The sequence below is a fragment of the Bufo bufo genome, chromosome 1, assembly GCF_905171765.1.
Source record: "Bufo bufo chromosome 1, aBufBuf1.1, whole genome shotgun sequence".
NCBI lineage: Eukaryota > Metazoa > Chordata > Amphibia > Anura > Bufonidae > Bufo > Bufo bufo.
The window spans coordinates 482,375,064-482,401,749 of NC_053389.1; the positions used below are offsets into that span (position 1 = coordinate 482,375,064).

The 26,686-nt window shown below is 42.1% G+C and overlaps 1 protein-coding gene across 1 annotated transcript in view; it reads left to right on the plus strand.

Moving 5' to 3' along the window:
- Positions 1 to 26,686, plus strand: part of TBC1D15 (TBC1 domain family member 15) — a 113,258-nt gene that overhangs the window by 36,879 nt on the left and 49,693 nt on the right. Inside the window, exons 6-7 of the mRNA XM_040409989.1 lie at positions 13,635 to 13,737; positions 18,976 to 19,164. Of these exons, the coding sequence (XP_040265923.1) occupies positions 13,635 to 13,737; positions 18,976 to 19,164 (292 nt within the window). The remainder of the gene's footprint in view (positions 1 to 13,634; positions 13,738 to 18,975; positions 19,165 to 26,686) is intronic.

Consider the following 26,686-nt stretch of genomic DNA (forward strand, 5'->3'; position numbering starts at 1 on the left):
ATCCAGGTCAGATGTTGTATTGGCTGCTAGCAATGACCTGCTGTAAATGGCACCTGACCTCTGCAGTCAGTCACTGGTCTAGTCCTTCTCCGAGAGGTGATACCAGTACTGCACAAGAACACTGAGGCTCCTTTAATTTTTTCTGTAGTAAATAGGATAACAACTACGGTCTAGCTTTATAAGGGAAGACAGTTAATGCTGCTACGTTGATGCAGCACCGCTGTAAACCAGGCTTTTATCACTGAGATAAAGCACGTTCTCTCCCTTTGGTGCAGTATTACATATATTCGCTGTGCTAAAACCTCTAATTGTTTCTGATCAAGTGCTCTGTCCGCCCCCTGCTGGTTTCTTCATGCTCACTTCATGTTGCTTCTTCTTTTTTGTACCTGTTCTCTGTGGTTTGTTGTTCTCTCCGAATTGTCAGATGTGTAGCATTCCTTTTATGTTTGCTTCTTACTAATAATTTATATGCCGTTGAAATCCGGATCAAAGTGTTGTTGTGAATGAAATAATTTTGACACTATCAAGCAGCCAGCGTCGTTACAAAGTGCAGACAACTGCCGTCTTTGTGGATCGTCCACAGTGTGATGTATATACCGTTATTCTTGACGTAGCTGCTCTGTGAAATTCTTGGTTTATTAAGCAGGGAAAATTCTAACTATCTTGGACTTCTTCCCAAATGCGCAGTGACTCTTTTAAGTGCTCATTTTGGATTAATGCTATGCATAATGAAGAAATACCTTCCATCTTGCCTGTATGAATGGAAAAGGGGCAGGACTAAACTATAGCCCCTATAATTATTCTGTCTATAGAGGGCAGACATTTCCTTTAAGTATTACCGGAACATCCCGTAAATAAAGTTTAGTGCTAGAATAGTGTTTTCTTAGAGATTAATTTGCTTCCTGTAAAACATGGACCCTAGTAGATACTGGGGAATGAGTGTCTACCCTGCTCTTCAGCTATCCTGCTGTTCCTGGGGGGAGAAAAGCACATTACAAATGGTGGTGGTTGTTGTTGTACAGATGACTTCAGTCCTGGCACGCAACAGGGCTGTACTGCGTGTGCGCCCATTCCTGAAGCAACACAGGGCCAGTCGAGACTGCCTGGCCCTGTCATTAAAAGCTGGGGCAGGGCGGCCGGTAATAAGGAGCATTGCTTTCAGGGCAATGAAGTGCAATGGTAACGCCCTTGTTGCATCGACCAGTTAATTTGCATATGAGACAAAGAACAATTTCCCCAGAATGCAGGCAACAATGAGGATGGGATCAAGAGTGTTTTACTCTGGGGACCAGCGCACAATTTATTTAGATTGATAAGAAGGTATGTGGTGACAGGTTCCCTTTAAACCAGGCTCAATATTATGCAAATGAGCCTTTTCAAGTAAAGGAGGCCAACGCCTTGGTCCTTGAAGTCAAGCATTTCCCACCTCGACCCTGCCTCCGGCACCTCGGTTGACATCCCCTATCACTGGGAAGTAACAGCCTCTTGCCTCGTTGTATGCCCAGTCATGTTTTGTGTATAGCGCCTGGCTTCAGTGGGCATGTGGTCTCTGGAAGGTTTGTACACATTGCTGGAACTCTCCTGCTGTGTGGCGCAGGTGCATTAAAGCCAAGCGCTGTACACCAGATGTGGCTGAGCATGCCCCCGGAAACCTGACAGAACACCGCCTGTGCAAGATCTGCAGAGGCAAGGGGATGGAGGAGGTGGGGAACTGGCAGGCAATATTTGACTTCAAGGAGGAAAGTGACCGCCTCCTTCACTTGAAAAAGCCTGATTTGCATACTACGAGAGCCTGGATTAAAGCTGATTTTCAGCAGATCTACAAGTTTGAAAAAGGGAACAGGAGGCACCTCAGGAGCAACATGAGCAGACTGAAAAGATACCTTGGGCAGTTTATTTTACAAAAACAAGATGGCAGGTTCCCTCTAAGCATATAGGGCAGGTTAAGTATGCCGTTCTCTCTCTACTACTGGATTCTGGGGGCTCATTGGGTAGCAATACTACCTTGTAAATCTCAAGCTGCTCATATCCATTTACATGTATGATGGCTAGACCGGCCGATCATCCAATGTTTTTGAGTGCCTGCCAGCTGTTCCCCGATGGCATATGTTAAGGAGAGAAGGTTCAAGCACGTTGGATTCCAAAATACCCTGCCCTGTACTGTGTATGGCCAGTTTTCCTGAGTAAGCGGTCCTTACACAGTAGCTGTCAGCTAAAGTATCTTTCATCCAGCAGCTGTCTCTGCGGAAGCCCCTAAACTCATGCATCTTCAGTTCTGCCGAGAGTGTATGTGTTGTCAACGGGGAGAAGTGGCTTATCTTCAAAAATATTCAGTACTTCCAATTCTTCAGTCCCATGACATCATCTGTCGGGGGGAGAGATGAGAGCTCCCAATACACTTTATACTATTGGTCAAACTTGACCGGTGATACACTAATGCAGGGATCTGTAATATACATCACTATAGCTGTTCTGAAACTACAACTCCCAGAATCCTCCTTTCACTTGTATGGGCGTTCTAACAACAGCCGAGCAAGTTTGCATGCTGGAAGTTGAAGTTTCACAGCAGCTAGAGGTTGCAGACCCCCTAATACGACGCAAGTAGCCCATGGTTTATAAAGTGTATAGTCTGGCTACCTTAGGCAAGAGGCAAAGTGTTTCCTAATGTTCTCTGTTGAGAAGGACTAACTTATTGTAAAAAAAATAGCTACTTTAGTTTGTTCTAATTATTTAGAACTACTAAAGGAGCCATATACCATTAATCCATTAATATTTCATCATCTGACATCTTATCCCCTGCGCTCCAGCTGAAGTAGGCGCTGGAAATACACAGCTCTGCTACTTCTGTAGTGGATAAACTGAGACTAGACGGGTATAGTAAAAATTTACATATACTTTATTAAACAATACATAAAAATCCATATTTAATTGGGTGATATATCACATCAGATAAAAAGGTGGACTACACCTGAGGGGACATAACATGATTACATACAAAGAAGGGGGCAATGAGGTCAACACTCAGCTATACCTCAGCTAAGGTTCACAAGTAGCTAGAAAAAGTGCAAGTGCATATCTCAAAGCTTGTAACATATACATACATATATAGGACCTGTTTCACATACGGAGAGGTTCTCTACATATATCACAAATATCCACAATTTATGCTGATATATACACATGTATCTCCACTGCCAGTGCATCAGATTACGACATGCATGTGTATAGCGCACAGACCCAGCCCCACATGGGAAGAGGGACTAGTGCCTTAAACTCAGCAAAAAAGTGCATGTGCATGTTATCATCTATTATAAAGAGTAGAAACAGAGTCCCATAAGGATGCATGTGCGTGTCCTTGCTTTGCACTTTTGGGGCACTAGTAGTTCTTTTCATCTGCCCCTGAGGCGACATGCACATGCACGTTCATGCATCCTTACCCCCTGCTTTCGTCCACGCGACGGGGAGTTGCAGGGGCGGCCATGTGGGCATCAGAAGCAACACGGGTGACGGAGAGCAAGGAAAGTACAATCTGTGTAAGGGACCCAGGCATTATAGGGTTTGGATAACCCCTTTAAGATTGGTCAGAGTCCAGGAGGTATCCCGCTGGTTTTGTATTCCGTATTAGCTAGTTAGCTTACACTTTTTTAAAATGAAGGTTCAGATTCAATGCTGAGTGTTGAGGTGACTTTCTCTTTCGTTCTGAAGTAATCTAGGAGGCCCCTGGCCTTGGTCTATGCTAATCTTTAGAAATGTGTTGAAAGCCCTTTGCGGTAAAAAATAGTCTAGGGACTGCTTGCTCTTTGCATAGAAATCTTATGTTTGATTTCCTTGCGCCTCCTAATACTGCCCCATCCTGTTGTGTTGAAAATGAAGAGATAAAACTTATTAAAGATCCTATCTCGCACTTTAATAACACTCAAGGTAGTCCCAGTACAAGTGAAATAAGAAAATTCATTCCCTGCCCCTAGCAGAACAATTGCTGATGATATCAGTGTGATTGCATTTAGTCCAGGAGAGTAATATGTGACTGTTGATAGAGCTGTGCACCAGAATAAACAGATTGCTTTAAGCAGGCTTCCTCTGCCTTTGTTATCTATTATGTCTTTGCGTTTTCTGGGGCCAGTATTATTATTAATGTTCTTTTTTGTTCTTTTTTAGCCTCCCAAGAGCAGTGATGTTCTCTGTAGATTGTACAAAGGACGTGAAATACTGATAAATTAGACCTTGTAGCCCTGGCACCGGCTTTTTTATTTTTATTTTAGACCCACCACACTAGAAATAGGCTTGGAAAACAAATGTTTTATTCTAATTTGTAGAAGCTTTGCGTAAATATTATTTTCTAGCATTAAAATAAGTGTTAGGCTACATGCACACGACCGTATGTGTTTTGCGGTCCGCAAATTGCGGATCCGCCCCAAAAAACGGATGACATCCGTATGCCATCCGTTTTTTGGGGCGGATCCATTGTAACAATGCCTAAAACAGACAAGAATAGGACCTGTTCTATTTTTTTTGCGGGGCTGCGGAACGGACATACTGATGCGGACAGCACACAGTGTGCTGTCCGCATTTTTTGCGGACCCATTGAAATGAATGGGTCTGCATCCTATCCGCAAAAAAAACGGAACACTCACGGAAACAAAATACGTTCGTGTGCATGTAGCCTTATCTTCATGCCTCTCATTGGGGTCTGAAAACTATTTATCACCCATAATAATCACTTGTCTAAATTGCAATTCCTACACAAGATAATACCAGTGTAATCATTTTGGTCTGAAGTTGGCCATACGCATTAGATCGAAACTGCTAGCTGATCTAAGGGGGACATTTATGAAGACCGGCTATTTAGCCGGTCTTCTTCCCTCCTGCGCTGGCGGTTCATCCACCTAAGTTATGTAGAGGCGCCAGCCTCTACATAACTAAGGCTACGTTCACATCTGCGTTTTTGCTGGATACGTCAGGGAATCAGCAAAAACGCATCCAGTCAATAATACAACCGTCTTCATCCATTCTTAACAAATCCGGTTGTATTCTCTCCAAAATGAACGGATCCGTCGCCATTGTCTTACAATAGTTTAAGTGCCAGATCTGTTCATTTTGTCCAAAAAAGCGGATCTGGCACCGTTGACTTACATTGTGTTTCATGCCGGATACGTCTTGATCAGTATCCGATGACGCACACAAAAACGCTGCTTGCAGTGGTTTTGTGTCCGGCATGGGAACGCAAACAAAACAGAACAGAATACATTGTGGGGCACTCCGTTCCGGTTTGTTCAGGTTTGTCATGGGGACAAAACTGAAGAGTTTTCCTCTGGTTTTGAGATCCTCTGCCGGATCTCAAAACCGGAAAGGAAAACGCAGATGTGAAAGTAGCCTTAAGCGGACCTTACACTTGTCTAACTCTACGCCACCCCCCTTGCGGGCATAGATTTAGGCAATTTTCTACAGCTAAAACAGGCGTAGAAAATGATAAATAAGATAGGTCTGAAAGCCCACTAGTTTTTCCCGCCGATGCCATGCCCCCCCTTTTTTTTTTAGACCTGGCGTGAGCAGTGGAAAAGGGGAAAAAGTTGCGACAGATATATGCCAAAAAGTGGTGTATATCTGTTCGTAAATGACCCCCTAAGTGTGTGGAGGCTTCTCAACTCTTCTCTGTTGACAGATGTTGGGGGAGAGAAGAACTGGGCTATAAGATTCCAGCATGTTTGATCCTTTGTTCTTGGAGTGATAAGCCACCTCCCAGAGGTGTCTGACTGCGTCTTAAGGTGCCAGTGCACATTAGACTAGGGCTACATTCACACGACCGTATAAATGGATCAGCATCCATTCCACAGTTTTGGGGAGCGGGTGCGGACCCATTCATTTCATTTCAACGCTGTGTGCTGTCTGCATCTGTTGTTCCGTTCCGCGGCCCCGCAAAAATTTATAGAGCATGTCCTATTTATGTCCGCAACCGCGGACAAAGTTAGGTATTCTCTATATAGCGCCGGCCATGAGCAGTCCGCAAAACGGTATCCGTGTTTTGCTGATCCACAATTTGCAGACCGCAAAACACGGTCGTGTGAATGTAGCCTGGGTTCAGACCTGAGCGTACCGAAGGAGCGCTCTGTATGCGCGATTGTATAGCGCGTTTACAGACGCGGCTCCGGCAACAATGTATGCGCGATTGTATAGCGCGTTTACAGACGCGGCTCCGGCAACAAGCGAACGCCCTTTGTCGCGCGTTCCCGGAAGTCTATGTACGGGAACGCGCGACAAGACTCCCCAAAGAAGCTCCTGTACTTCTTGGGGCGTCGGGCGTTTTACAGCGCGATCGTACGCGCTGTAAAACGCTCAGGTGAGAACCATTCACATAGGGAATCATTGGTTCTTGCCTGTTGAGCGTTTTACAGCGCGTAGGAACGCGCTGTAAAACGCTCAGGTGTGAACCAAGCCTAAGGGTATATCCACAAGCGCATGCAGAAATTGAAAGGAAAAGCCTGCTGAGGGTTTTGCTGCAAGTTCCACGAAATGTATTGTAAAGGGTGAAATCCACAGAGGAGAACCGCAGCCTAAATTGATATGCTACAGGTTTTAAATCCACACCGCTGGTCAGTTTACGATGCGGATTTTGTTTGCATCTTATGGATGAGAATTTTTAAAATCGCATCTGTACAATCCTGTAGATCCGCAGTATTTCAGACATGTATGGATGTAGCCTAAAGTTGATAAAAAATGGCCGATTTCAACCAGGTTCATTGGGTAACATTTTGCCAAACTATGAAAGACCATCATCATCTGCAAAAAAAAAAAGGTCATCCGTGTTCGAAATTTCTAGCCGATAGATGGACAAAAGATCTTTCTTTTAAAGGAATGAGAGAATGTTTCCTGAAAGATATTTCATACATCGCCCGGTGTCACTAAACATGTATGGCCGGTATGGACTAAAATGTGTATGGCCGTGTCTGCAAAACCATCACTCAACCATCAACCCGATTCTGTTTAATGTGTATGGCCACCTTCATTCCCTTCTAACTCTTCCGAACCCGAGCATGCATTTGGGGAGGAGGGGGTTGAGCATTCAGTTGCCTTCCGTCTAATGTGTATGGCCTACTGACAGCTTTCACTCCCGATGTTGAATTCTTCATATTAGTATTGGCAGAGAACCTTACTGTCCCTTTCATAGTACTATATTCTATTGCAGCCTGGGAGTGATCACAGTGTACTTTACATGCACATTTGACCAACGCTTTTCTGGCTGTGTGGTGAGGCGTTCCATTGATCAGACATGGCATATCAGACTCACATTTCCAGTCATCCCGTCCATAATTGGTCAGCATTAGGTGAAACCATATTTCGCTGAAAATTGCACAGAAGCCTCAATGACTAATCATCACGTATGGGGTTTTCTATAGAAATCTGCAGGGATATTTTTCCATGATTTCTGAAAACACCAATTTTGTCTGTCTTTCTTTCTTTTTCTTTCTTTTTTTTTTTTTTTTTAAAGGATCTGGAGGAACGGGGTGTGGTGTGACCAGCCCAGAACATCTTTAGCTTCTTCTATGAGGGCTACTTGAACTTCGCAGCAGTGTGCTTCAGTCACTTATTGTGCTGTAAAATTATATTCATAAATGTCATGAAGAGCACCTGCCATCTCCTGATGTGTCTTTTTTAGAGAACACATTTTTTTGTGAACGTTTTGGATCTGTGTTGTGCCATTCCTTGCTTATTCCTCTAAGAAACATAAATAAGTTGACTACTGGTTATTACTATTTCAGAGTGTTCTGCCATATGGTCCAAGCAGTGCTGACAGTAATAAACTATGTACGAATAAAGCACCCCTCTGACACAGAGAATGTGTATTTATACATTTCTGGGTGGAACAACAGAGGAACAGCACAATTTAGAACTAAATACTAATACAGACACATCCGGAGAGCTGACAGATCATCTCTAACCCTTTCAGCCACTGAGAATGTTTGCGTTTCTATTTTTCACTCCCTGCCTTCCTGGAGCCATACTTTTTTTTATTTTTCAGTTTTTTGTTGGAAAAGTTGTACTAATGGCACCATTTATTGTTGCATACAATGTAGTGGGAAGCTGGTAAAAAAAATCCAAATGGGGAGAAATTGGGGGGAAAAAAACAAAACGCATTTCTGCCACAGTTTTTACTCCCCTTTGCAGTAAAACGGACTTGTGCCCTTCATCATTCTCTGGGTCAGATCGAATACAGCAATACCACATTTATATAGTCTTTATTTTTGTGTTTTAATACTGAAAAAAATGCAATTTTGGAAAAAAAAAATAATTTATTTTTTACTTTTTGTCGCCATATTCTGAACCCCATAACATAATTGATATTAATGTCTACTAAGCTGTCATTCTTTGTGTGACTGTCTGTAGTTTTTAATTATACCATTTTGGGGTGGTAAGGCTTTTTGATCACTTTTTATTCAAGTGAAGCAATGAAAAAATGGCGAATCAGTCATTTATGTGTAATATATATATATATATATATATATATATATATATATATATATATATATTTTTTTTTTTACTGTTACTCCGTTCCCCATATAAGATATGTATTTTAATAGTATTACATTTTTTTTTGTTTTCTTTATTGTTTTTTTTTTTTTTAAGTCACCCTAGGGAGCTATAACACTCAATCATTATATTGCCATTTCTATTCAGTAATGGAAAGTGATCCATTACTCAATATAAACTTCAGTATATTCCAATGCAGTGCTGCCATCTGCAATGGAATATACCTTTTGAGGCTCTGGCCTATATTACCATGCAACAGCTTCCGCCATCTCAGTGTGGACGGCGCAGGAGGGCGGCATTCCTACATTTTCACCAATGCCATGGTGACATTTGACCATGGCATCTGATCACCGATCACAGACATTAGTCCGGGTGTCTACTCCAAAGACCCGCTTTTGGCCATACATGTTCAAAAAAACTCTGAAAACTTCAGTGGGCAGTCTGTAATCTGATCGTTTATTGAGCTGACAGTCCATCTTGTCTCTCAAGACAGATATAGGCTTCTATACTTGTATTGCATTGCTTGATGTTTTGTCATCATGAGTGGCGACTGACGATAAATGCATTAATTAGCACTCCTTTGTATCGACCTCTTACACTGGCGATGCACAATATATGGGGGAGTAACAATTGCTACCGATGATAGAGAGATGCTTGACTGATAGGTGTAGATCTGGTTAGGAGAGTCCTTAGTTGAATTGGCAGTTCTGCATACTGCCACCTATCACTACCTGAAGGTCCCATATTTAGATGTACATGTCCATAAAAAATATTAATGCTGATTGTCTTTTCAGTTTTTCCATTACCCAGTACCAGCTTTTTAACAGCTATACATGTTTCAGAGCCCAGTATCTTTAAAGGGGTTGTCTCACTTCAGCCAGTGGCATTTATTATGTGGAGAACGCTAATACAAGCCACTTCCTAATGTTTTGTGATTGCCCATATTGCTTCCTTTGCTGGCTGGATTCATTTCTCCATTACATTATACACTGCTTGTTTCCATGGTTATGACCACCCTACAATCCAGCAGCAGTGGCCGTGCTTGCACAATATAGGAAAAAGTGCCGGCCTCTCTGGTGGCCGGGATCGCGGGAGTGTGCATAGTCCAGCACTATTTCCTATAGTGTGCAAGCACAGCCACCACTGCTAGATTGCAGGGTGATAGTAACCATGGAAACGAGCAGTGTACTATGTGATGGAAAAATGAATCCAGCCAGAAAAGGAGACAATATGGATAATAACAATACATTAGTAAGTGCATTGTATTAACTTTCTCTACATGATAAATGCCATTTGCTGAAGCGAGACAATTAAGTTGTCGTCTTAAGTGGAAGTAGGGTGTAAGGCAGATTTCACAATAAACTGGAAGGCCTTGGCCTATTTCTCTGCAGCTTTATGCCTTATTTTTTGATGCTGAGGAACGGGTAACTTTTCCTCGTGGTACGTTATAAACGTATGATAGGTGGTAGTCTTACCTCTGGCGTGAAGGATCTCCGATCGGCAAGGCAACCGTTAGCAGCCACCTCCAGTGTGACCAGACATTTATGGGGTACCTCTTTATACAGCAGACCAGACTGTTGGCACATCGTTGTAAGGTCCAGTCGTTTGAATATGATTTTTAATAGGTCATGTTTTGTAGAAACAGTCTACCAGTGGGAGCATCTTGAAGATACTTAGGGAAAGCTTTACCGTTGAGGACTGCTGCTGTCTTGTGTTCATGGTCTAATTAGCATTCTAATGCTGTACGTACAGTGACTTCATTCTCCATAGGGATCGACCATCTTTATTACAAATTACATTGATGCTTTATTCATTATTCTCCTCAACATGCTGAATGATCAAAGATGCTTCAGATTAAATGTGGCTTGTGTGCATGTTCTAACCGGGCTACCTGACACAAAGGAATATGGCAGCGACACTAAGTCCCTCACTTCTTTATTTTAGTTACAGCTTACGTCACTTCATTTCCACATCACATCTTTAAATTGAGCTCGGCGGTGTGCGGCAGCCAGTCCCCCCCCCCTTCCTTCCCCAAATAATATACAGCTGGTGTTGTGTCATGGGCGATCATGTGGAAACCGTAGTGTAATACCAAATAACAGTAGGGGGCAATGCCCACAGCAGCCTATCACAGCACAGCTTTCATTTCTCAAGAGCAGAATATGAAATGAAAGTTGTGGTGTGATTGGATGCTGTGGACAACAAAGACAGTTATTCTTTTAGACATGTTCAGAAATGTACATGATTTTTGTCAGTTTTGACTGGATTTTTCTGCAGCTAAAGCTCCTACCTGATGACTGTGCTATTCCGTAGTATAAAAGTAGTGTTCACTGAACACTATGGACATATGCAGCATTGGGAAGTGGCCGCCATCTTGCATTCCTCCCCGACATGTACGTGTGTGACACATGAGTGACACGTATAGATCTAAACAGGGACTAGGTGGCTCAGGAAGTGTCACCCAATGCATTCCCTTAGTAATAATTACTATGGGAAAAGCCCTTAACAGGAACATTGATGGCGCCCTTTATAACCAGGGAACCTAATTGACACCGTATGTTGACTAGTCATAGCTCAGGCCTCATTTGACAGGAATAAAACATGGAATAAACAGCTGCATGAGGAATGAAAAGCTCACTGACCATTCATTGGGGATCCTTCAATTGGTTATCCCATAATGGAAATCATTGCAGAATCTAGTACATGGCAACCTCTTTGTAACAAAAGCTAGAACCAGCTCTGCAACTCTCATGGTTCCAGAGATCTCCCTATTTATTGCTTCAGTTGCTGTGCTAGATTTATTTCGAGCTGGCAGCTCAGGCGGCGTGTTCTGTCTGCTGCTGCTGGTTTCAGTTGAAGGATGAAAATGAGCATGTGTGGCCATCTCAGTAGGCAGGACAGAGAAATTAGAAAAAGGACAAACAGCAGGTGGCGCTATACAGATAGATTTCAATGAATAACTCAGTAGCTATACAAAATTTTTAAATTACATGGAATTGCAGAAGTATTCAGATCCAGGCGCTGGTTTGAAAACTGTAGAACATTATTTATGGGACGACCCCTTTAAGGCATTCAAGATTACTTGGTGTGTTTGCTCGTTTTCTCTAAGAGTACCCTATTTCTGCCAACACGCACTCTCAGAATGAGTTTTTTTTTTAACTCTGAAACAATATGGCGTCCTCGCCCCTTTTCTTACTGTTTCTTAATGGACTGGTCAGTTTAAACCTAGCTTTGTTCTATGGTTTTCTATCAGGTCCCTTAACACATTAGATGAATATTGTCAAAACCACTAGTATGGATGGGACAGGTAGTCCCCCTGATGGCAGATGATGGTGGAAAGAAGGATTGGACATGTTGGACTTCCTCATACTCAATCCTTAGTTCCCAAGGGAGGTAATCCAGTCTGGTCTGACCGAATGTGCATTTGGAAGACGGCTCAAAGTTGTATGGCCACCTTGAAAACAAAACGCAAAACGCAGACCCAGAAAAGCCTATGGGTATTACTGGTCACCTGTTTTTAATAAATTTTTTATGACCATGTGAATTGCGGCATATCATTTTTTGTATTAAGTATAAAATCAAATAATTATAACGAGAAACTCTTGCTTTCTTTGGTGTTTTGCTCTACAGCATAACCTGTGAAGCAAGTGGAACATGCATACATTCGGACAGTTCCTTTTTGTTAGTGCGGTTCTTTGATGATCACGAAAGTGTTCCTGCTTGGGGACCCCCAGCGACCAGTTGTAATTTGCTTGTGATCTTGGCACTAAGTGCTCTATTTCACAGTATCCATTGAAAGAAATCAGTCGTGGATGGGATGCTCTGGCGCATCTGGTAGACCCCCTCCTTAACTGAAAATGTGTATTCTAAACCAGATAGCCTCTTTAAATGGAATATGTTATGTTCTGATGGCAGTAAGAAGTAGTGAAAGAGACCTGATCCTGTCACTGAGCAACCATTTTTTCCCACAGCTCATGAATATGGAGGACTCTTTAGAGTGTGCACATCTCCTTGCTTGTGCACCGGCTAATGAAGTGTAATTTTATGAATTCTACTGCATATTGGCCAGCAAGTGACACACAGCTATAATCGGGGTCTAGTCTTTTATTATTCAGATAGGGTGGCAAACATAATGAGGTATTCCCTTTAAAGGCTATGTACACCTTTGGGGGCAATTTGTTATTATTGCATTGTACTCATTTTGAGCTAAAAATAATTTTTTAATTGGTCTTTATTAAAAATATGGAGCCCTTTATTCTGTACAGGGCTGAGAGGCTCTAGTAGCACCCTTTGGACTTTCTGTCTTTATTCCGTCAGACCAGGAGCAGATGGGTGCCTTATCTTGGCTATATGACCTTCTAAACACTCATTATAGCTCAGTACTTATCTTACTGATAAGGCCTCTTGCACACGAATGTGTGCGTCCCGCAAATTGCGGGCTGCAATCCACGAACACCAACCGTAAGGCAACCGCAGCGGATCGCGGACCCATTCATTTTAATGGGTCCGCGTTCCGCAAAAAGATAGGACATGTTCTATCTTTTTGCGTAACGGAAGTACGGGCCGAAACCCCACGGAAGCACTCTGTAGTGCTTCTGTTCCGCATCTTCGGATTTGCGGACTCATTTAAGTGAATGGGTCCGCATCCGTGATGCGGAATGCCCACGGAACGGTGCCCGTGTATTGCAGATCCGCAAATGCGGTCCGCAATACGGCCACGGAGCGCACACGTTCGTGTGAAAGAGGCCTAAGAATGAGGCTTAAGTAAGTGTTTATGACCTCTTAGTAAATTAGAGATAAGGTTTATTAGATGACCGGCACAAAGTGAATGTACCAGTCACACAGTTAGAAAAACAGTTAACCCTTTGTGACAGAATGGCTCAATATTTGTTAATAAAAGCCGATTGAAAAAAAGATTTTTAGCCAAAAATTAGTAAAATGGAATCCTAAAAAAAATTGCCTCTGAAGGTGTGCATAGCCTTTAAGGAAGTAGGAGGTATGCATTATTTTCAGTACTTATGATTGGTAAAGTAGTTTCTGTTTCTTCCTTTTTTAATTATTTTTGGACATGATTAACTACGGCTTAATCTTTTTCTTATTTATCACAGGTCAGAACAGGACAGCAGAATTCTTCTTGTGGATTGCCAAAACAGGAGTCTCTCCCAGTCCTTTGAGAACCTTCATGAGGAACCTACTGACACCTTAGTACAGGCTAGTACACAAATGTCTCAAACCACTTCTTACCATATCTGAGATTCGGAATATATGATTGCGATTCTGGTTATGTACAAGTATTATATTGTGTTTCATGTGAATGCTGTCCAGATGCAAGATCTGTTTTCCAAAGATCTGACATCCTCCAATGAAGCCATATCTTGGAGTAATTGTGTTTGATTTTATTGGACAGAACTATAGTTATGATTGATGAAAGTGTTCACACTTCATTGGATTTTGCACAAGTAGGCAGTTTCCAGCTCTACAAGATGAGCCAGCAACAGCTTATACCTAAATAGTAGGTTTTACCCTCTACCCCATTTAATTCCAGTGCCTTTAAAGGGCTAGTGAGCAGATCAAGGGCATTCCTTATATAATGAAAGGTATATCTGAGTCTCACTTCCTTCTAGGATTCACATCCCCACCTATTCCTTGGTTGAACTTGATGGACTTATGTCTTTTTTCAACCGTATTAACTATGTAACATTCAATGTAATGTTTCAACATGCTCTTTGTTTTCCTCTCCCCTGTTAAATAAAAGTGTCTACTGAGCTGAGTATATATGGTCTTTCTAAGGTTGGGGGATCAGCGTGACACACTGTGCCATCAGACAGAAATTGTGATCTGTGAGCTTACATTGTCTCACTGATGGGATGTGCTGGAAATGTCTGCTTATATGTAAAACCAAACAGTACCTCAGAAAATGACAAAGAATAATTTATGGAGGCCTAGTAGTAACGCCAGAACACTCCTAAATCAAACTAATAGCCCAAATGAAATGAACAAAAAATACATCAAAGAATTGTTATTAAACCATGTGTCACGACCATGGTTGTGACTCCTAAACCGCAGGCTGTTGCCTGCGGTCTCGTGTGGTTGTTTCAACCACAGGTGAGGGCCGCTTGTATGTTGCCTCACTTGTGGTTGCCGTTGGCAACATGTTCTTCAGATGTTTTGGCAGTATAGCGGCCTGAGCGGTTGCTAGGCAGCTTGCTGTCAAGTGCATGCGGTTGCACCTGACTTGGTGTTTTTGTATGTGTGATTGTTGTTTGTGCACGAGGTTTATTTATGGGTGCACGTCCCCTTTAAGTGGCTGTCTTCCCTTCCCTGGTGTGGGAAGGGTTAATTCCCTTCCTAGTGTGTGTGCACTGGGTGTGTCTGTGTGGGTGTGGCTACATGGGCTATTTAGCCTCTGCTGAGAGCAGTAGTCAGAGGGGTACTTCAGCCATGGTCTGCTGGAGTCATCCTCCTACTTTTATACCATCCGCCAGTGAGAGCCACCCTTGTGGTCCTAAGCAAATGTTATATGATGTTTAGTCGATGTTGTTTTCCTTCTGTTATTTAATGCAGCTATGGATCTGGGTTCCTGTCTGTATGTGTGTTGGCTGTGTCCTTTTAAGTATTGTGTTGACGTCAGCGTGGCAGCACAGGGATCCAGTCAGCAAGGCTGTGGCAGGTAGGTGGAACTAGTGCAGTTCACCTGCCATATCCATAGGTTTGTTTTTGTATCCCTTTTCCTTGCAGCTTGGCCAGTGAGACTCCTGTTCCTCCGTGTCCAGGAGGAACGGGCTGTCTACCCAGTTCCTAGCTCAGGGATCGGCGGAGGGTCAGTAGGGATCAGAGGTTCCTGAGCATGAGCCCTCCTACCTTCAAGGTCGGCTCATGCAGCTAGGAGTCAGGGTCAGATTAGGGAAGCTCTAGGAGGTGACCTGCTCCCTATTTCTGTAATCCTGGCCGAGCAGCCAGTAACATCTTCCGGGCATCGCACTGCTGAGAATTTCCCCCATGCTCAGCCGTGACACCATGTTTATATAAAATACATATAGTTGAAAAACATAGAGGGGGCCAGAAAGAAGTATCGCCCACTGAACCCCTGCAGTACAGAGACAGCTCATGTGTATCACCAGGACACAAAACATATAGGAAATCATATAAAGATATTAAACATCGCCTCGTCCTATCCAAATTAAAGTTACACAAAGTATAACTAAGTGTCACCTAATACATCATAAGGGTATAGATAAATAATTCCCTAAAATGTTATAAACTTGTTGTGGAGCGGGATCAACAAAGTATACGTATAGAGAATAATATAAAGATGTCCTGGAAGGGGATATCAATCACCATTATCACATAATCCGGGCAACATCACAGGAATTATCCATCATTTGAAACCTAGTCCACAATAAAACTAGACAAAAGTACAATAAAGGATTTTAGTTAGCCATATTGAGCATGTGGCCTGGTGTGCCGGTCACTGCTGCTACCTCAACGTGCGTTTCGCCAACCCACTGGCTTCGTCAGGAGGCAAGGATTGAGCTGGGGTTCAAGCAGGGGTTCAGTGGGCGATACTTCTTTCTGGTCCCCTCTATGTTTTTCACTTATATGTATTTTATATAATCATGGTTTAATAAAAATCCTTTTGATGTATTTTTTTGTTCATTTCATTTGGGCTATTAGTTTGATTTATCATAGGAATGTCTGCTTATGTGCCAGAACGAGCATTTGTTTAAGTTTTTTTTACTTATTTGACGGAGAGGGCAACTGTGGCTTTTTCTATGCTGGGCTCAAGTAGGGAAACAAAAAAAAAAAAATGGGCACCCTATGGGTACAGTACCAATATCATATTACTGGGCTCACTTTGAAAGGTTGGAGACAAATAAATTGTGCATTAGGCCTCATGCACATGACCATATGCGTTTTGCGGTCCACAAAATAATGATAAGATCAGTGTGCTATCTGCATATTATTTTTTTTTTTGCGGACCCAATAGTTCCATGGTTCACATTTTGCGTACATATTTTATCCTTTTGCAGAACAGCAATACGGATGTGGAAAGCACACAGATGATCCGTGTGCTTTCCACATCTGTATGTCTATTGCACAAAATGATAGAACGTGTCCTATACTGTACTTGGCCGCAAAATGCAAACCACGGACCCGTTGAAGTCAATGGGTCCGCTAAAAATGCGATATTTGTGGACTGCAAAATATATACGGCCGCGTGTGTGCATGAGGCCTTAGAGGTCTATATGTTGATGCAGCTTTTCATAGTTGAATCCCAGAAGGTATCACCAGTAGGAGAGTTGCACACCCCTGGAGGTTTACATCGGCGTTGTAGTACTGATTTATGCAGCCAGCTGCTTCGGTCTCCGCTTTGTACACTTCATATCTGGAACATTACTACAGTGGGGGAGATTTATTAAGCTAAATACGCCAGAATTGGAGCTCATTTTGCACCAAAAAATGGTGTATATGCCTTATGCCAGAATAAATGTGTTTAGACTCTTTTTGCTCCTCAGTAGACTGTTTGAAAAATTGTCTAGAAAAGGGGGCCTGGCTCCAAAATATTAGACTATTAAGCGGTCTTTCACAGCATGAGCATCTTCTCCTGCCTGGTTTAGTTTTAAGCTATGATAAATCTTCCCCATTGTGTCTGATGAAGAGGAGGGTTTATAGAGCCACAATATGTATTACGTGTTGACAATACATGTTTTTACTTGTAGGGTTGATGCTCATTTTCCATGGTGTGAAAGTTTTTTCAGGATCAGATTTTCGGCAGCATCACGTTACAGTCTGTAGGTCAACTGATATTGCGAGAAATGGCAAATGTGTAAATTGGGTTTTGTGGCCGATTGCTTTTGTTTCCCTGTGATTCCCTACTCTCCTTGCATAAATAAATGCATACATTTGTGGTAGGTGTGCATTTGTAGAAACCTTTAGCGGCAAGATCCAATAAAACCTTTTTTTTTTTTTTTTTTTTATTTTTTATATATCACCTCCCAATAATTTATACTTACAGCTATTTTTAAAGTGGCCACTAGGCACAGCCCCATACATTTTGTAGAGTCTAGCCTAGATTTACTAATCCTAAGGTTGGTTTAAGCATAGACAGGCTGTCTAGACCTGCACCACATGTATCACAGGCTCACGGGCTCAGGCTGGAGCATACATGTGCTGCAGGGACGGACACTTTTCTCGGACTATGCCAACTACTGGTTGGCTTTAAAACAGATTTTTACATCAGAATTTTAGCATAATTTGGCGCATCTTAGACCATGTCCCCTTTCCTGCAAAGCCTGCCCCTCTTGTCGAGCATGTTGGAAAAAAGTGTAGAAACCCTAGATGCACTAAATTGGCGCAGACACATTAGTGAATATGGGCCATTGTGCCTAGTATCACATTGTATTAATTTAATTCAAGTGCATAGGATTGGACTGCAGAACCAGACCCAGTCACTGCCAAATGTATGGGCCCTTTTACACTGGCTGAGGACTGGGCTGATTGAATCTCTCATGAGTCACCTAAAATCTTTGTCAACAGCACCCTGTGAAAGCGTACCCCTGATAACACAGTGTAGAGACGAAGCATGTCAGGGGGTGTAAATTTATAGGTTTTAATGGAAAAACTGTGACTAGTGCTTAGTAATAACCATGTGTACGTGCTGAAGACATCTCACAATGATGCATCACAGTCAAATCGGCATACATGGTTTAAGATTGGTCTGAAGTTACCAGTATGTTCTATTAACTGATAGCGAATACAAGAATATTGGCATAAACTTACACAGTCAGTGTAGGTTCCGATAATTGAATTTTTAGATTAGATAAGATTATTGGTTTTAAGTCCAGCATAGTAAATAATAAGTTTCATCAACACACTATTAGTGGGTTTGGAAATGGGATATCTTTTTTTATTTTATAAGGTCGATTAAAGTTCCTTTCACACAGCCCGATGTTTATCCCCCATTCCCTTTATCTCCTTGTTGTTGGGGGGTGAGTGAAAAATGCAATTACCCAACAAAACAGGTCAACTATCATGAATAAACTTTCATCTCTGATAATTCTCCAGAACTTTGGCCTGTGGAAAAGGGCCCCAAAGGCCCATTACACTGCACCAACTAGCAGACCATTATCAGGAAGGGACCGTTCTTTCCCGATAAGTGCCTGCCCGTCAGTGCTATCCCTCGTCCTCATACAAATGTATTGTTTCTGCTGGTCACACAGCAGAGTGCTGTCCAGAAGAGATGATTTGAGGTGTCCACACCAAAGATCGTTTCACCGGATGAGCAAGCGTTTGGCTTATTCCTCTGGTGATCTGTGGCACCTTTACACAGAAAGATTCGTAGGAAGTTGGGCATTCTAAATGGGCCATAAGTGATGTGGTGGATCTCAGGAGCACCTGATTAAAACGTCAGCAATTTTGTACTTAATATCATTCCCCTCTCACTTACAGAAATTCAGGAGGGACCCATACACTGTCACCATGGACAACTTTTCCAAAGTCACAAACTTCTTCTTACGGGGCACCGATCCTGCGACCCATCAGAGGCCACCTCAGGAAATAGCGGACTTCCTTGGAGATGCCATCCCTGATTTAAAAATAAATCAGCAAGAGGAATCTGGGTTTGAAGTAATAACTCGCGTAAGTATTGATGTCTTCAATTTCGTATTGCCATAGTCCAGGAAGTTGATAGTAATGCTGCCCCGAGACATAAACATATTCCCATTCAAGAGCTGAGCATGATCTATCAGGACAATGAACTGTCTGAAAACATTCTTCATGTCTGATTTTGAGTTATTTAGCCCAGTCTGATATGCCAGGAGGCTTTACCGAGTATTGACAGTCAATTTATCTTCAGCTCCTTTGGCAGTAAAACAGTCTGAATTTTGTATGTCTCCTCTCGCTGTTCCTTTTTTTTTTTTTTTTATTCAGCTACAAGTTTTAGTTCTTTAACGTGACACAAATGTTTTATTAGATTTTTTAATGATTTCATATATTGTCTAAGGAGCAGAGTCACACGTAATATTATTTATACCACGGATGTGATAGCCAGAGGGAAAGACGTTTGCTGAATTGCCTTTTTTCATATGTTTTTCCTGTGGCTTTTCTACAATGTATTTAGTATGCTGCTGGGCTTAGTCTTTCAGAAAGTAAGTTCTTCATCAACAGTCCTAGCTTCTTCTTAATTAATATAACGGCTAGTCTACATGTCTTCTCAGGGTTGTGCTGCTGCCAGCTTTGTATTTAGTGCTGGGGATGAGGTAATTTGGGATTTGAATACCTATTGTAAATAGAGTCCTAAATAGTGAGAAACCCTTCCAGGTTGTCAAGTGAGATAGTATATGTCTTTAATATCTCATCTGTTGGAGGAGGCAGTAACACTCTTCATCTTGACTTATTACCTTGCTCTGCTGTAAATCAGATGTTAGTTTTCACTTTTGTTAAGGCTTGTCTTCTGTGTAATCTACCATTTTATAGTATCAATAAACAGAATATACAGGCATCCTGTAAAGTGATTTTGAAGGGTCTGTATAATAGGAACATTAACTGTTTATCCCTCGTTGTGCTCCTCAAATTTATTGATGTCATTTTCTGAAGTGATGGTTTCGCTAAATTTTAAAACGACAACCGTGAAGAATGAGGCTACTCTCCCTTTATGTAATTAATTATCCAGTATGTCCTGCCTGACCTCCTGTTAGAATAGCACCTTAAAGGGGTTGTCCACTTTTTTTCATATTGATGACCTATCCTCAGGATAGGTCATGAATGTGACCCCCACTGATCAGCTGTTTGAAGAGAACACAGCACTGCCCCCAGACTGTCCGTATGATGAATCTACATATTATAATAAAGTCAGATATGCATATGATCAGGGTAACCCCTATGTGTTCTAATCTACAGAGGCCTAGTCTGATGTCACTATACACTCAATTGCCTGCAATTGGATAATCTGGATGGGGGTGGCACACTTGTTTTTTTTATAATAAATTGATGTATGTAACACAATGTGAATAGGCTTGACAAAGGCTGTGTATCGGCCGAAACGTTGCCATTTGTATTACTGCTTTGAAGTCCGAATAAAGTCGATGATGTGAGATGCTGCTGATACCGTCTGCGTTTTTCTACATATTCTGGCCGTTGGATCCAAGGCCATCGGTGAGGCTGTTGCATCTATCTGGATACATCAACAAGGACCCAGTGGTGCTGCTTCTACATTTTGTTTATTGCTATACTGAGGATAGGTCATCAATATAACAAAATCGACAACCCCTTTAAGTATGGGTTTATATTTTTTTTATAACTTGCCTGCCAGCCTATGGCCGCACAAATATGCAGGTTAATTCGAGTAACCATTAGCTCCTGCAGGTTGGAGAGGTTGAAGACCCAGCAGTAAAGGATCTGAGCAACTTTGGCAAGGCACAAATTATAATGGTTAGGTCAGAGCATCTCCAAAATTACAGGAGTCCATGCCTTGATGGAAAAGAGCTATTTTAGTGCCACAAAATCTACACATTATTGGTTTTAATGTGATGGCTGAATGGTACATCTCTGATGGGAATACTTCTTTAATTCGCCCTCTAATTACCCCAAGATGGATTCACTTAAGCAGAACAGAACAATGCAGTTTTCAACTACCCCAGCGTGCATGCTTGGCTCGGCCAAGCATACCATATATAGTGAATGGGAAGAGGGTCAAAAATCACCGCCAGATTCTTCTGGTAGTGGCTTATCTACAGTCTAACAAAAAGGGTTGGCAGTTGAATACAACATGGCGCGCCCTTATCTCCCCCGACATTGGCCATTGAGGAAGAGTTGTGAGGCTACTATACGCATTAGATGGTCATCTAAACCTGCTAAAATCAGCAGGTTTGGCAGATACACATCTACTGCGCATGGCCAGCTTAATTCTTCAAGTTTCCTCCATGTCAATCAGAGTGCATAATTGCTCTCTGATTGTCACGTATGGGGAGAGATGTTTTTTTTCCCCCCAAGAAATAAGTGAGAAGAGCAAGTTCTCGACCAATCGTCCCTCTGTCTATTTAGCAGTTTAAACCCTTAGATTCTGTAATCAATTGTGACCATAACGCCTAAGTGATTTTACAGAAAACATTTTAAAAGAACTTTTCTCCTGTATGCCATGTTTTGCTACGAAAAAGAAATAAATAAAAAGCTATTCCACATCCGAAGTCAAACTTCACCTCCAGTGCACTTAAGAAGCACCATCTGCCAGAATGAAAGTTCATATTCTCACTACTCATAATAAAAACTCCACAAAAGGTATGTTTGTACTGCAGTCCCTAGACCCTTTCTAGTGCCGTCTACTGTTAAAGTTGTTACATTATTTATCAGTAACTTCAGTTAGAAAAAGAACTAAGAAAACAATATTAGAGTTGCTGTTTCTTTTCAACTCACCTACTAAACACATAAAAAAGGCATTCTTCAAAAATAAAAGAAACTTTTACACAGTTGGGCCGGTGTGTAAAAGTAAAAAATGTTATGGATCTTTGAATGCAGTGATGCAAAAACAGATTATTTAGTTTAAAAAAAAGTATTTTTATTGTTTTATTTTTATTGTTTAACCCCTTAAGGACACAGGGCGTACCGGTACGCCCTATTTCCCGAGTCCTTAAGGACACAGGACGTACCGGTTAGTCCTAACTTTAAATAGGCATTCCGGCGCCCCAGGGGTTAATCTGAACAGGATGCCGGCTGAAATCATTCAGCCGGCATCCTGTCACAACGCCAGGGGGGGGTCATGTGACGACCCCCCCCATGTCGGCGATCGCAGCAAACCGCAGGTCAATTCAGACCTGCGGTTTTCTGCGCTTTTTGCAGTTTCTGATCAGAAACTTTAGAGTGCCTAAAATCAAGATTTTGCACCCCCCCTGCACGATTTGATGCCGGCGGGTGGTGCAGGGGGAGTGTCGCAGGCGGTGGGGGCGTTGCGGGAGACTGGCGGTGCGGCAGACAGGATCGCGATCCCCCGCCCGCCTCCCCTTGAAAATTTGTTGGCTTCTAGTGGTTATACCAGGGTGCCAGCACATTGCTGACACCCTGGTATAAACGGCTGACAGATGTGCAGATGTCAGCCGTTTAACCCTTTCCATACCGCAGTCCGTACGGACCGCGGTATGGAAAAGGTTAAAGGGGTTATCCGAGTTAATTAAAAAAAAAAACACTTAAAATCCATCAGGATATACATATAATTTGGTTAAAGATTTCATCAAGTTAAAACCCATATGTCCACCTTTTCATGGTTCTGTCATTGCTTTGTTTACATGCTGAAGTACATGCTGAGGGGGCGTATAACAACAAAGCCTGAGCTCTGCCTCATGAATATTTCTGGGCGTGAACAACCTGACCTTTCCTTCTCCCTGCTCTGCACTTTGCAAAAAAATAAATAAATACACACTTGTCATGCGGATGGACGGATCCCTCTGTCAGTCTTTTTCACAGTATTCCTGGTTTGTGCATGCGCAGACCGGAAGGACGGATCCGTCCTTCAGTTGGTTTGCAATGCCGGATCCGGCAGGCAGTTCCGTTGTCTGAACTGCTCGCCGGATCACTCTGCTGAAAGTGTGAAAGTAGACTTAGTCCTGCGACCTCTTGCCGTGCTGCGCCGGAGCTCCGCCCCCGTCCCCATTATAGTCAATGGGTACGGAGCGGCAGTCCAGCGGCACGGCCAAATAGCGGCAGGACAGATCCGACAGGTTGAACAGCCTGCCGGATACGTCCTGCGGCTAGTGTGAAAGTACCATTAGCATTATCTCTATCTAAGCAATATCTATATTATTCAAATATATATTCAATATGGATATTGCTTAGATAAATACATATATTTGTGGCAGATATGGATTTTATATAGCTGAATCAAATAAAATGATGGCCAATTATTTATTTATTTTTCCCAGGGGGTGTTCAATGTGGAATGTGTACTAGTGGGGGGGGGGGGGGGGGCAGGGCTGAACTAACGATCCCCAGATGCAGAGGGGAACGGGTAAAAACTGGCACCTCTAGCCCCAGCGTGTGCAGGAGCTATAAACATACCCTGCTGCCCAGGGGCGTACCTAAAAATCACTGGGCCCCATAGCAGGAATCTAAATTGGGCCCCCATTCCCCTTTTATAGCCCCTCCTTTTGTTCCATGAACTATTCTTGCTGCTGCGTTTTATAATTTATGCCATCAGGGCCAGATTGGGATTACAAAACAGCCCTGGCACACAAAAGAGGTATAATAGATGCAGTGTGTACAGGTATATAGTATATTCCCTAGTGTTCTGATATGTGACGTACAGGGTATAATATATGCAGTGTGTACAGGTATATAGTATATACAGCAGTGTACTGATATGTGAGGTACGGGGTATAATATATGCAGTGTATACAGTAGTGTAATATGTGAGGTACGAGGTATAATAGATGCAGTGTGTACAGGTATATAGTAAATACAGCAGTGTATTCACACCTCGTACCTCACATATCAGTACACCGCTGTATATACTATATATCTGTACACACTGCATCTATTATACCTTGTACCTCACATATCAGTGCACTGCGGTATATACTATATATCTGTACACACTGCATCTATTATACCTTGTACCTCACATATCAGTGCACTGCGGTATATACTATATACCTGTACACACTGCATCTATTATACCTTGTACCTCACATATCAGTGCACTGCGGTATATACTATATACCTGTACACACTGCATCTATTATACCTTGTACCTCACATATCAGTGCACTGCGGTATATACTATATATCTGTACACACTGCATCTATTATACCTTGTACCTCACATATCAGTGCACTGCGGTATATACTATATACCTGTACACACTGCATCTATTATACCTCGTACCTCACATATCAGTACACTGCTGTATATACTATATATCTGTACACACTGCATCTATTATACCTTGTACCTCACATATCAGTACACTGCTGTATATACTATATATCTGTACACTGCATCTATTATACCTTGTACCTCACATATCAGTGCACTGCGGTATATACTATATACCTGTACACACTGCATCTATTATACCTCGTACCTCACATATCAGTACACTGCTGTATATACTATATATCTGTACACACTGCATCTATTATACCTTGTACCTCACATATCAGTACACTGCTGTATATACTATATATCTGTACACACTGCATCTATTATACCTTGTACCTCACATATCAGTGCACTGCGGTATATACTATATACCTGTACACACTGCATCTATTATACCTCGTACCTCACATATCAGTACACTGCTGTATATACTATATATCTGTACACACTGCATCTATTATACCTTGTACCTCACATATCAGTGCACTGCGGTATATACTATATATCTGTACATATTGCATGTATAATACTGTGTAATATATGCAGTGTGTGTGTGTGTGTGTATATATATATATATATATATATATATATATATATATTGAAAAAAATCCAGCGGGAGCACCAACAAAGGAACGGGTGCAATGTCCACAAGGGCAACGGCAATGCCCCAACAATACAGCTTGGGAAAAATAGGACTGCACTCCAGATTAAAAGTGAAAATAGTGAGCTTTATTCACCCATAGTATGGCAACCTTGCAACGTTTCAGCTCACAAGAGCCTTCTTCCAGCTGGAAGAAGGCTCTTGTGAGCCGAAACGTTGCAAGGTTGCCATACTATGGGTGAATAAAGCTCACTATTTTCACTTTTAATCTGGAGTGCAGTCCTATTTGCCATTTATATGGATACACCTTAATAAAATGGGAATGGTTGGTGATATTAACTTCCTGTTTGTGGCACATTAGTATATGTGAGGGGGGAAACTTTTCAAGATGGGTGGTGACCATGGCGGCCATTTTGAAGTCGGCCATTTTGAATCCAACTTTTGATTTTTCAATAGGAAGAGGGTCATTTGACACATCAAACTTATTGGGAATTTCACAAGAAAAACAACGGTGTGCTTGGTTTTAACATAACTTTATTCTTTCATGAGTTATTTACAAGTTTCTGACCACTTACAAAATGTGTTCAATGTGCTGCCCATTGTGTTGGATTGTCAATGCAACCCTCTTCTCCCACTCTTCACACACTGATAGCAACACCGCAGGAGAAATGCTAGCATAGGCTTCCAGTATCCGTAGTTTCAGGTGCTGCACATCTCGTATCATCTGAAGGCAATCGTCTATGCTGTGAAGATACGAGATGTGCAGCACCTGAAACTACAGATACCGGAAGCCTGTGCTATCATTTCTCCTGCGGTGTTGGTATCAGTGTGTGAAGAGTGGGAGAAAAGGGTTGCATTGACAATCCTCTACAATTACATTGGACCCACTCGCACTGCCCATTCCCCTGAAGACGCCAAGGGAGCTTGGCGAAACATGTCGGGGGGCAGAGTGTTGTACATGTGATTTTAGCCAGTGAAGTGCCATGTCGAGCCAATGTGTATGATATGGATGCTAGTACCTAGTGCCCAGGGAGGACGCTCTTAGTTAAAGGAGTGCACTGTGGAACTAACAGTGCACAATACAAATAACTGTGGCTACCTGAAAAATCAGATCACAGATATCACCGGAGAAAAGAGCTATAGTGCCCCCTAGCGGCCTATCAGTATAATTATACTACAGATGAGTGCAATAAGACAGGCACCACTGATAATTTTAAAGTGTGAGTTCTAATTATTTTATGGGTACATAATAAATGTTAAATTTTAATACTGTTCAACCCAGAGCATGTGTCAACCTAGAGACAATTAGTGGTCTCTGACCAATTGAAAAATATAGCATTGACAATCCAACACAATGGGCAGCACATTGAACACATTTTGTAAGTGGTCAGAAACTTGTAAATAACTCATGAAAGAATAAAGTTATGTTAAAACCAAGCACACCATTGTTTTTCTTGTGAAATTCCCAATAAGTTTGATGTGTCAAATGACCCTCTTCCTATTGAAAAAACTAAAGTTGGATTCAAAATGGCCGACTTCAAAATGGCCGCCATGGTCACCACCCATCTTGAAAAGTTTCCCCCCTCACATATACTAATGTGCCACAAACAGGAAGTTAATATCCCCAACCATTCCCATTTTATTAAGGTGTATCCATATAAATGGCCCACCCTGTGTATATATATGTATAT